Genomic DNA, 12889 nt, shown 5'->3' on the forward strand with positions numbered 1-12889 from the left:
ACTATATGCCTGCTAACTTGCTATGTTAGCCTTCCTACTCATATAGCAAACAACTAATTCATTAATTAATTTGTTCATTAATTACTTGATTGATCGATTATTAATTACCCCACAGATTAACTAAACCTCTAATAGTTTAACTTGCTGTAGGGGTCCTTGAGGGGTTCCCCTGGCTCCAGCAAACTGATGAAGTGTTAAACTTCAACATTATTTCATTTAAGACGTGATCACAGTTAGAGAATGTAGCAGAATGACTGTTGTGATGATAGTTTATCTGTTCTCTCTCTCTACCTACAATACAGATCAGTCATGTTCTAATCTGGACTCAATCTAATCTGACAAGAACAATATTCTCAGATTTGCGTCAGAGAGACTAAATCTCAGTCTTTGATGTGAAAAGGGTTGAGAAGAATCCCTGCTTTAACTGACTTTAATCAGTTATAACTTAACTTATAGCAGTTTAGCTCATTAGCCTTCTAGCTAGTTTTCTGTGTAGTTTGATGCTGTCATGGCTTGCTGTTGCTAATAATTTAAACTACTTTTACAACGTTTACAACGTAATAAAGTTGTGATCACGGCTTATCCCCTTGGTAACCCGGGTTAAGCATATCTCAATGGTTAAGCATGGTTTTAAAGAGGTAGAGGTGGATAGCAGCTGAGTGAGCCGGAGCTCCGGATGGTCAGCGGGTCAGGGCGCTGTGGGCAGCCGGGGACAGCAGCCTGTGGAGCGGCCTTACCTGGAGAGAGCCTCGCTGACACTGTGGAGCCCTGGAGGAGCGCGAGGCCGAGCAGGCAGAGAGGAAGACAGGCCGCCATGTTGCTTCTTTAACACTGTGAATCAGTCAGCTTCTGTCCTCTGTTTCTCTCTTTCTCTTATCCTCACTTCACTCCATCCGCTTCTCCCCTCTGCACCAACTCTCGCGATGTCACATCACCCCCCGAGGCTTTTCCAAGACGACATCAACGAGTATTAAAGGCAAGAGACGAATTATTTCGCAACAGCCCTGCCGCCATTTTGGCCTGGAAAACGCCTTCTTGGCCAATGAGACACCAGCACAAAACCATGACAGCCAATCGTAGTGGTCTCCTTCAGGCCAAAATGGCGGATTTGCTGTGAGCTGACGCTGCAATGGAACAATGTAATAGCCTTCAATTCTTATCTATTTAACTTCTTTGACGACATGTCAACACAAGTCAGAAGCCCCGTCCCTTTCTCAGCGTCTCGGCCAATGAGAGGCGCGGGAGAGCTTGATTGACGGGCGGTCGAGCAGTCCGCGCGCCACTGTGGCACCGCGCCAGCCAATCAGTGCGCGACAAATGGAAACGACGAGCTGTGATTTCTGTGGCCGCGAGCTCCAGAGAAAGTTCACGAAAAAGGGAGAAAGTGAATCTCCTCTGCTGCTCTGCCACGTCTATTACATTCCACTGAGAGAGAGAGAGGGAGAGAGAGAGAGAGAGAGAGAGAGAGAGAGAGAGAGAGAGAGAGAGAGAGAGAGAGAGAGAGAGAGAGAGAGAGAGAGAGAGAGAGAGAGAGGGAGAGGGAGAGGGAGAGGGAGAGGGAGAGAGAGAGAGAGAGGGAGAGAGACAGGGAGAGAGAGAGACAGGGAGAAAGAGAGAGAGAGAGAGAGAGAGGGGGGAGAGAGAGAAAGGTGGAGAGAGAGATCCCCCTCCAAAAATAGATTTTACAACACACACAGTTAACATCATAGGACACGTGAGTGTTTATTATATCAGTATTTATTAAATTCAACTTTGATCAGAAATCCTTTAACAGTGATTTATCTCTCTGTACGTCACTGAGTATTTTTTCTGACAACCTTTTACTTTTACTCCCTATATTTAAACACACATTTAACACTTTCTACTCCTTACAAACAGGCATACTTTAGTTTTAAAGCACGACAGACAAAAAACATGTCAAGTTATATGGCTGATTCATTGAGGTTTGTTTACAGTAAAAATACAAACTGCTATCCTCGCATTAAGGTGTGTGTGTGTGTGTGTGTGTGTGTGTGTGTGTGTGTGTGTGTGTGTGATCCTGTACAGAGTGAAGCATCATCTTAGCAGCTGTGTTTGGTCACAGTGTGAGTGTTTCTCTCTCACTCCTCTATCTGACACAGAGACACTATGGACACTGATGGATCATACATCAACCGCAATGACCTCGACACAAACCCACTCCCAAACCCAAACCCAGGGTACAGGGGTCCAGTGAATGTGGAGTGGAAGGTGTGGATGTGTGTCAGTGTGTCAGAGGAAACTGTCCAGAAGGACAGAGAGCCAGCAGGCCAGTCCAGATACACTCCAACTCTGTCAGAGCGAGAGCAGGAGGGGAGAGGTATGACTGTTTTGCGGTTATTGTGCCAGGCAGAGTAACCTTCAACACCAGAGCACCTCAGACACCAGGACTTGTCATTCATTCCAAGCCTGCAGTCATCACCCCCTCCTCTCCTGCTGATTCCTCTGTAAGTCACTCCGATATCAACCTCTCTGTTCCACTCGACCTCAAAGTAACAGCGACCAGTCAGACCATCTCTACACAGCAGCTGAGGCCAGTAGTCAAATCTCTCTGGGTGATCAGGATATGACTGCTCCTCTCTCGCCCACGTCACCTTTCTGTTGTCTTCAGACAGGAGGAGGCCTCTGTATGCTGTGTTTGGATCCAGTGTGAGTTCACAGGCATCTGATGAGAGAACTTAAGACTCAATACAGCAGCAGATTATCATCTATTTATTATACACATGTTGGGCTTATTATATTGATTTATTAACAGACTGACTGTTCATCTCTTCAGTTTGAATGTGCTGCTTTGTTTTCATGAATCAAACATAATACACACTTACACTTCCTCACACCTGGTTTCAACCTCTGCACTCCACCATGGTCCACACTGTGGGGGGTAAATAGAGTCAGACAGTAGAATCTCTTCATAATAGAAACAAATAACCATGAAAAGTGATTTTTTGATTTTCCATATATTATCCACCATTAAACATTAAACAGTATTGGTAAGATACATTTCATGTTAAAATATCCATTTAGATTAGGGATGTATTGATTGTTTTGATTAATATTGATTTAACATTTGCTTATGTAACATAACAGTTTCTATCATGGGTGTGTCTGAAGCATTGAAAATATGGATGGGACAATCAAACAGGGACCCGAGAACATTAGAGAGTAGATGTCACTGATTTAGAGCCATGCTTTATAATAACCCCTGATCCTATAATAAAATTGCCTAGCCTAATACGATTGGGTGTCACTTTCGTGATGTCAGCCGGGACCTCTGGCCGATACCACACCACCCACCCACACACACACACACACACACACACACACACACACACACACACACACACACACACACACACACACACACACACACACACACACACACACACACACACACACACACACACACAGCCTCTGTATAGCGCCACCTACTGGCAAACACAAAAAGCGGTTTATCTCGAGAACCCTTTGTCCGATCGACTTCAAACCTGGAGAGTGCGCTTAGGAGAACCTGATGGAGTGCAATGCTGAATTTCATGCTATTCGGCATAGCGCCACCTACTGGCAAACACAAAAAGCAGTTTATCTCAAGAACCGTTTATACGATCGACTTCAAACTTGGGGAGTGTGCTTAGCGGGACCTGCTAGAGTGCAGTGCTGAATGTCATGCTATTCGGCATAGCGCCACCTACTGGCAAACACAAAAAGTGGTTTATCTCGAGAACCGTTTGTCTGATTGACTTCAAACGAGTAGTGCGCTTAGGGGAACCTGATGGAGTGCAATGCTGAATTTCATGCTATTCGGCACACACACACAAACACGCACACACACAGCCTTTGTATAGCGCCACCTACTGGCAAACACAAAAAGCGATTTATCTCGACAACCGTTTGTCCGATCGACTTCAAACTTGTGGAGTGCACTTAGGGCAGGCATGTCCAAAGTCCGGCCCTTTGACCAATCTTAAGTGGCCCTCAGCTTGTCTCTCAAAATATACTATATGTGGCCCTCCGCACAGTATTGGTTCATCAAGCAAGTTCAAGTTCACATTTTTTCTGTTCACCTAATGATGACAGCACTATCATACAGTTTGTAGACAAGCACCAAGTAGATACAACACAGGCAGAACTAATGTTTTCAGATGGTAAACAAAATCCTTAGAGTACAATTGTATTGTATGAGATTTTTATTTTTATTTTTAAATCCATATGATGCGAGAAGAAGCCGGCCGGCCCCCCGTTAATTTCACACTATCTAATCTGGCCCCCATTCAAAAACACCCCTGACTTAGGAGAACCTGATGGAGTGCAATGCTGAATTTCATTCTATTCGGCATAGCGCCACCTACTGGCAAACACAAAAAGCGGTTTATCTCAAGAACCGTTTGTCCGATCGACTTCAAACTTGGGGAGTGCGCTAGGGGAACCTGATGGAGTGCAGTGCTGAATCTCATGCTATTTGGCATAGTGCCACTTACTGGCAAACACAAAAAGCGGTTTATCTTAAGAACCGCATGTCCAATCGAATTCAAACTTAGGAAGTGCACTTAGGGGGACCTGATGGAGTGTAGTGCTGAATTTCATGCTATTCGGCATAATGCCACCTACTGGCAAATAAAAAAAAGTTTATCTCGAGAACCATTTGTCCGATCGACTTCAAACTTAGGGGGTACGCTTAGAGGGACCTGATGGAGTGCAGTGCTGCAGTGCCGAATTTCATGCTATTCAGCATAGCGCCACCTACTGGCAAACACAAAAAGCAGTTTATCTCGACAAGCCCTTTGTCCGGTCGACTTCAAACTTGTGGAGTGCGCTGCTGAGAACCTGCCAGAGTGCAGTGCCAAATTGCGTGCTATTCGGCATAGCGACATCTACTGGCAACACAAAAAGTTGTTTATCTCACGGACCGTTTGTCCGATCGACTTCAAACTTGGGGAGTGTACTGCTGGGAACCCGTCAAAGTGCAGTGCATAATCCTGTGCAATTTGGCAAAGCGCCACCTACCGGCAACACAAAAAGTGGTTTATCTCAAGAACCGTTCCTCCGATCAACTTCAAACTGAGGGAGTGCGCTGCTGGGAACCGCCCAGAACACACCAGACCTTACACACATATCTGTCAACACTCCTGATTTAGGCAGCAGTCTCCCGTTTTTAACCCTTTCACCCGCATGATGCATGGTGCATAACTGCATCACTGCACTCACACAAGCTCTAAGTGGAGGACCGCAGTCAGATGAAACATGAGACACGAGAGGCACATGAGACCTTCCCGTTTCTAATCGCTAGCCACATTAGCAAATACCACACATTTTGCAAGCTATGTCGGCCGACTTTAGTGTAAAACACGGTGGCGAAAATGATGTTAGTAAACATGCCATACACAAACAAGCTGTGGAAGGACAAGGGCGAACCTCTAACATATTCCATAATGTTTGCACTTGATATTTTTTGTGATGTAAATTTTAGAGGCTGACTTTTGATCACATCTTTTGTACATCTTGTATGTTTATTTTATCATTACTTATTTTACTGTGAGTTATGAATTTAAGACTAATTAAAAGTGATTACTGTACATTATTCTATTAATTTGTGCAAGGTTATATGGGTGCGGGGGGGGTGGGAATTGAGGGTAAGTCATTCACCGATACATACCCCAGAAATAATTTTTCACAGCTCCATGTTGGCAGGTATGAACACACACAACACAATACTGGGCCGGAGTCCCAGCAAACTAGATTTGAAGGCCGTGTTCCCCCAAAGTCACTTAAATTTTTGTCTGAAGCACATGCACTGTGTGCAGTCATCAGTACAGCACATGCACGTCAGTCAAAAGAGGAAGTAACTTTGCTTACAGAGGGAACCCTCTTTGTTAGTTCTTGTTATGGATTTACTCAGAAAATGACCGTTTCCCCTAACTTTGGATCATTATTTCAAAGCGTGGTGAGTATACAACAACAACAGTATAAGTGAGTGTTTCTGGCACTGTTGGAATGTGTATTTTGGGCAACTGAAGGGGGTAGGCAGCTGTGCCGTATACTGCAGTGATACTCAACTTGCCGTGTGGCCGTGGAGCATTTCCTAATTTGCAGTGATTGACTGAGCTGCATCGAGTTCATTCCATTCCCCAAATGTGGTCAAATATCGCCGCCTGCTGTCAGAACCATGCACGTACAAGCATACATTAAAATCCCACACGTGTTTCTCTCGCAAGGTCATCTGATTAGATATCAACAGCACCTGTGTGTGAAAAGTAGGCTAATCAACGAACCTGCCCCCAGCTTGGCAAAGATGCGTGAAGAGTCGGACAGCAAACGTTGAAAATTTGACAATGAGAACAGGCAGTTCAATGAAAAATGGACAGAGGAATTTGTGTTTGTTTTGCCACCACGTACCAGTGCTAAACCGCTGTGTTTAATTTGTCAAATGACAATTGCTGTATCCAAGGTTGCAGTGTAGGGGTAATGCGTTACAAAGTAACACGTTACTGTAATCACATTACATTTGTCGGTGACGAGTAGTGTAAGGCGCTACTTTTCTAAATCCAGTAATCACATTGCAGTTACTAATCAAACAACTTAAGTTGTTACTTGCGTTACAGAAGTTCTTCCATTTTCAGCAGGATCGGGATTGAATATGCAAGATTATGGAGAAAACATTCAAACGTGCTTATTGTTTATTGTTTATTATGGATCCCCATTAGTCTGACTGCTCAGACTATTCTTCCTGGGGTCCCTGCAACATACAGAAAATACAAAACAATATAATGCAGTATTACACTGCACACAACAAAACAGTGAACAATGTTCACATTAAAACCACAAGATTGTGTTAAAATAAAATAAAAATAAAGTAAGATAAACTAAATAATAAACAGTGTCATACAAGGGCATACTGCCCTAATAATGCACACCTTTTCACACATTTTCATGGAGAATGCAAACATTTTCCATGAACATGAATATTCAATCAAGCAAGAGACTTGGAAAAGAATAGAAAAAACAAAAACACTGCACTCAGACACAACTAAGTACAATGTCTTTTTAAAGGTATATTGTTGATCCTGGTAAGATTTGTTGGTAGCCTATTCCAATGGGAACAGCTCTATACATGACAGTTTTCTTAAGTGCGTTGGTTCTTGGAAGAGGTAGAGTAAAGCACAAGCCTGTGGCCTGTCTGGTGTCATAGCTATCTCTGTTACATGTAGAGATTGGTTGTGAAAACAAGCAATAAGGTTGACGCAAGATACAAATGTTTTTCAAATATATAATTAAACTACACGCTAGTCTCTCCTCCACCCTCATCCAGTTCAGTCTTGCATGCATGCCCTCCACACTGCTTCTTATAGAGCAATGGAGAGCAAGACGTTCTGCTCTGTTTTGAGTTAGCTGTAGTTTTACAGTTTCTTGTTTTGAGGAACTAGACCAAATTGCTGGGCAATAGTCCAGACGAGACAAGACTAAGGACTGAATTACGAGTTTAATTGTATCATCAGTCAGCAAATGTGCACTTCTCCTAATCATAGAGATACTGCTACTCATTTTAGACACTATGATACATGATACACTTGATGTGAGTAGACCAAGATAGAGTTTCGTCTATAGTCACTCCCAACAATCTTGCCTCTCTTACCTGTTCAATAGCAGTACCCAGTTCTCCACTACCCAGTTAGAAACAAGCATTAATTCTTGCTGAAGCAGCCTATTAACTGACTCAGTGTCACTCGCAGATACATACAATGTTGTATCATCTGCATAGATTGCCAAATCTGCAATTTTTAGAACATATGGTAAATCATTCACAAAAATAGAGTAAAGAAGAGGCCCAAGGGAACTTCCTTGAGGAAGCCCGGAAGGAAGTTTCAACGCTTGAAAGTGCTCCATTAAACATTACACGTTGTCTGTTTAGTAAGTAACTTTTCATAAAAATGCCTGCATTCGATTGCAATGCAACACACCAGCCGACTGGAAATACATGTCTTTTTGGTGCTAACTCGATCCATGCATTACCAATTGACAACAGATTAATCGAGAGCCTACACTAGAAGGGATGGGCTGGAGTGACAGGGGCGTGACGATTGGTTTAGGTTTAGGCATGAGGAGTGACGATTCCTGATTCGTCCCTCCAGCCGACCCATTGTATCACCACCTTTCGTAGGTAGAATTGATTCTCAGATTTTTAATACATTTTTATTTTAATCCTTCGATATCGATTCATATGTCCAGAGATCGATTCCCCCCCCCCCCCCCCCCCCCCCGTTCTTCGTTCATGCGCAAAGCGATCTCTCTTGGTGAAGTCAAAACATGCAACATGGCGGACGCCGGCAACACTAAAGGCAGATATGTCTGGAACAATTTCGGATTCAAAGACAAAAACGACCTTGACAAAAGCGAAGCAATTTGCAAGATCAGCCGAGCAGGTCCGTGTGTGAAGTGTTGCAGGAATACAACAAATATCTGAAACCACGTGATGAGACATCACTCAGAATTGCTATCTGAAGACAAGCCATCCGGACTGAAACAAAATAAACTGAAGGATGCATTAAAATTACCAGCCAATTCTCCACGTGCCCTAAAAATAACTGAGGCTATCACAACTTTCGTATGCAGGGATATACGTCCCTATTCCGTTGTGAAAAATGAGGGCTTCAAAAGGCTATTTAAAGTGTAACTTACCCCCAAAACACTTTTTTTCAGCTTTTAACCAATATATATGACTTTCGGGGTGGTGTGTGAAGAATGCTGGTCAATTTCCACATTTGAGACCAAACTGTTGCCATTCTACCATTTGTATCATTTTTCAGCAGCATAACTGGCATAAGTGCCCTCTATGGGTGGAACACTGCTTTTTTTTGCCCTCAAATGAATGGGAGATTTGATACGTTGTGACGTCACGATGAACCAAAGACTATGGGATTTCAAGATAGTTACTCCCCTACTCCCCCTGTACCCTTTCGGCTCCTCACAACTCCAAGCCTATTCCCATGATGTCACAAGCATTTTCCTACCAATATGGTGCTACAATACACACAGCTCATTGGCTGTTTGTGTCACTTGACCTGTTAATCACCTGTTAATTGATTACAATCGCCTGTTATTTTCCTACCAACTCCTATGTAACACAATACTATCAATAAACGCCACTATCATAAAAGGAAGGAAATGGCATTGTGTTGCTGTAAATCATTCCCAACCTTTTTCATACTAAGGAGCCCTAATTTAGTTCACATTGTGGCAATGGACCCCCATATGATGAGATTTGGTCTCTCAGATGCAAATCTGATGTAGCCTAGAAAAGATTTTGTCCAGAATTCCATATATATTAGGTTGAGAGACAACAGAGAATGGCTAACCAGTCCCTCCAGGAAATTGCGATTTTGCGATCGCAATAATTAATGCAAATTCAACCAAACTCCGCGATATTTGCGGGGGCTTGCAATTTTTCAAAATCCCCGTGATTTCGCCGCAAAAAGTTAGTAAAATGCCGCATCTTTACCTGGGTTTGAGATATGTGTGCGCTGTCATCTTGCCTGGTTGCTGTGGGAACGAGGGACAACAATAGGAAGTGACGAGAGTATGGGACGTAACGTAACACGTCATCGCATTGCGATGAGGAGGGCAAACCCCTCACATTTGCCAACAAAAATAACCGCAAAACAATTACCAAATGTTTTGCATGAAAGTGGAGGCAAACTATTTTGCACTCCGTGCAACACTGTCGTGGAGGAACACAAACGGAAATCGTCACTGGACAGCCACTTTGCTAGCGCGAAGCATTTGAGACACACACACACACACACACACACACACACACACACACACACACACACACACACACACACACACACACACACGGCATATTTAGCTTAGGGTCTAGTTGTTTGAATATTTAACAAGGAACAAGGAACAAGGAACAAGGAACAAGGAACAAGGAACAAGGAACAAGGAAGGGATGAGGAGGACAGGGAATGCATGAAGAGGAAATAAGGATAAGAGTAAATATATAAAGCACTAAGCAAAAAGTATGAGAAAAGGCAAAGTGATAATAGCATTATTGAGGATGAGGAAGAAAGGAGAAGAGAAACGATGAAGGGAGGAAAAGAAAAAATGTAATTAAAAAATAAAAAATAAAATCGATTTTTTTCCTCAACTCCGCAATTTTTGCCAGTTCCTGCAATTTTACCACAAAAAATCACATAAAATGTCGCAAATTGCATCGCAAATTTTGAGAAAAGCAGCCGCAAAATCAAGCATTTATGATCGCAATAATCACAAAAAAACTCAGCAAAATCCTGGAGGGACTGGCTAACAGCCTAAAATGTATTTTCCTGCTTCACTTTCGACGGGGAGGACTCGGAGAAGGCATGGTGAAGTGACACTCACCTCGCTCCGACTTATAGCTGCTCAGCTCCTGCAGCCTCACTGACGCTGTGCCCTGTCTGTGAAAAGCGTCCTGTCCAGTCGCACCTTCGCAAACAGATGCGGGATTCCCGCAATCCTGTACCCAATCTCAGACACTGATTGTGCAGAAAAATCGCACACCAGCGATTTTTGTTTGTGTTTGTTTGTTGTTGTTTTGTGAGGGCTACAAAGGGAGGAGGCTGTTTCGCCTCTTTGAGCAGCCGCCAGCCGGGCTGAGGAGGAGTGGGGAGGGAGGAGGGAGGAGGGAGGAGGGAGGAGGAGAATGTTCCAGTACCCCGCTGCGCTCGAGAGGAAAAGCAGAGGTGCAAACTTTTGACAAGAATCATGGAAAAGGGAGAAACGAAAATTAAAAACGGATTTCATGGCACGGTATATGGCAAGTTGGACGAGGGAATGACGTGGAGAAATCTCGCATTGTGATTACATGAGCATGAGAGCGGGGCGTTTGTCCTGACTATTGTGCTGTGCTGCCGTCTCGCATCACTAGTCTCTTTTAACGTAAGTTAGACAAGCCGCCACACACACACATGGGAGAAAAATAATTAAATTTGTAGTTCGCCACTGAATGGCCAAATTGATATAACTTTCAACCATTTTGACCAACGCTGTTTCCATACAGGCCACCAGCGTTGGCTAGTTGTTGATATTTATAAAGATATTGCAGCTCTCCTATAAATTATTTTCGAGGCGGTGGGCAAACTGTAATGGCGTCGATTTCCGGAGAAAAATTCCTGAGCTGAGCACAGCCAAAGAGTATAGTATAGACAAGAGGATACGTCATTTCTTGGTTTTTCCCATAGGTTTTTTCAAATCAAGCAGCATGCCGTTTTGTTACATATCTGGGTGGTAAGTCCCCCTTTAAGTACAGATCCCTTCCAAAAAATTGGAATATCATGGAAATACCATGGATGACCGTGGGCTTCAGCGGACAATCAAGCAAAGATGATTAAAAAATTTGGCGGAGATTCAGAGGGAATGGACTGAGGCTGAAGTCAGTCATAACTGAGAAGTAACTGCTGATTTTCTTCACTATTCTAAGTTCTTGAAATACTGTATTGGGGTTTTCTGGAGCTGTAGGCCAAAATTATGAACAATGAAACAAATAAAGACTACAAATATTTCACGTTGTGTGTAATGAATCTATAATCTATGAAAGTTTCACTTTTTGAAAGGAATTGTGGAAAAAAACTAACTTGTTTTGATATTCTATTTTTTTATAGGATCTGTATAAGTAAGTTTAAGTATATTTGTATTTTGTAACTGCTTTGGGGTGAATTCTTAATGTAATATTTTTTAATGATGCACCAGGTTAGAGTTTCTAGTACAATTTACAGCTTTTGTTCTGAGAATCTTTTTCATATCCAAGCAAAATTTGTATTTTAACTTAAAGAGTAACTAAACTCTCATTTTGAAGCTATTTCTGCCCACAGTATATTTCTGAAAGATGCAATACTGTCAACATTCTGGGAGCGGTCTTGGTCTTTTCAACAGTTTCAGCCATTAAGTACTGATATTTCATATTAATTTGCTGTCAAATGTCAATATTAATACCAGTATTGATGTGTTACATAACTGGACAGTCATGTAATTCAGGTTATAACTCAAAAAACATGTTTTAGTATCACTAACCGAATCGATATTGAATTGAATTGAATCGAATCGTGATTAATCAATTCGGAACCTTGTGAATCGGAATCGAATGGATTAATTAAATTTAAATCGATACCCATCCCTATTCATAGGAGTTGACGCAGTCAGCAACTTTTGACTGGTGGATTATTATTATGCACATACTTGGACAGGAATGTGACGGTAAAGTGCAAACTTTGCCCAGGCCAGAAGCAGTTTATCCACCGCTAAGAACACAACATAAAATCTCTGCAAGCTCCTAACAGCAACAAGACAAAGCTAGCAGCAAAAGACCCAAGGATCCGGCTGAGTCGACCTGAGCAGCAGGTAACGTGAAAAGAAGAGATAAACAGGCTTGTTGCATCGTCATCGTCATCGTGTACGCTATTTTTATGGAGGTTTCTCATAGTGAAGGTTGTAAGTGATTTACATTATTTTCTGGACAGAATACATATGCAGTACAGAACACTATATACTTTTATTTTGAAGGCAGGCAATGGAAGTGTTGTGTTGATGGCGGAGCGCCTGACGATGTATATTGGACCCGGAGAGAATAGTAAATCCTGGCGTCTCGTGGAGTCCTCCAAAGTTGGAGTTGTCTGCGTTTTATTATTTTGTAGGCCTACTGTCAAAGTTTGCAGTCTTTCAGAAACAAAGATCTTTTGTATGTCCCCCTTATTAGGATCAGGATTTGTGCTGATATGTGGGCATATGTTAAACAAGAAAAAGCCAGCACTCAAAAAAGTCCTTTTGAATATTTAATTTACCTCAGTCAGGATAAAGCAGCACATACATGTTTCGGCCTTACGGCCTTCCTCAGTGTGGT

The 12889-nt window shown here is 42.6% G+C and overlaps 2 protein-coding genes across 2 annotated transcripts in view; both read right to left on the minus strand.

Moving 5' to 3' along the window:
• plod3 (procollagen-lysine, 2-oxoglutarate 5-dioxygenase 3) overlaps positions 1 to 848 on the minus strand; it is a 53190-nt gene extending 52342 nt beyond the window's left edge. The window contains exon 1 of the mRNA XM_083639680.1: positions 738 to 848. Within this exon, the coding sequence (XP_083495806.1) occupies positions 738 to 816 (79 nt within the window). The 5' untranslated portion in view covers positions 817 to 848. The remainder of the gene's footprint in view (positions 1 to 737) is intronic.
• A 1259-nt stretch (positions 849 to 2107) lies between these two features.
• Positions 2108 to 12889, minus strand: part of LOC310780286 (NLR family CARD domain-containing protein 3-like) — a gene marked incomplete at its 3' end in the record, with an annotated part of 74799 nt that continues 64017 nt past the window's right edge. Inside the window, exons 8-10 of the mRNA XM_083640845.1 lie at positions 2844 to 2925; positions 2194 to 2683; positions 2108 to 2111 (exon numbers count right to left, since the gene is read on the minus strand). Of these exons, the coding sequence (XP_083496971.1) occupies positions 2108 to 2111; positions 2194 to 2683; positions 2844 to 2925 (576 nt within the window). The remainder of the gene's footprint in view (positions 2112 to 2193; positions 2684 to 2843; positions 2926 to 12889) is intronic.

The sequence above is a fragment of the Poromitra crassiceps genome (genome assembly GCF_964638095.1).
Source record: "Poromitra crassiceps genome assembly, chromosome: 7".
NCBI lineage: Eukaryota > Metazoa > Chordata > Actinopteri > Beryciformes > Melamphaidae > Poromitra > Poromitra crassiceps.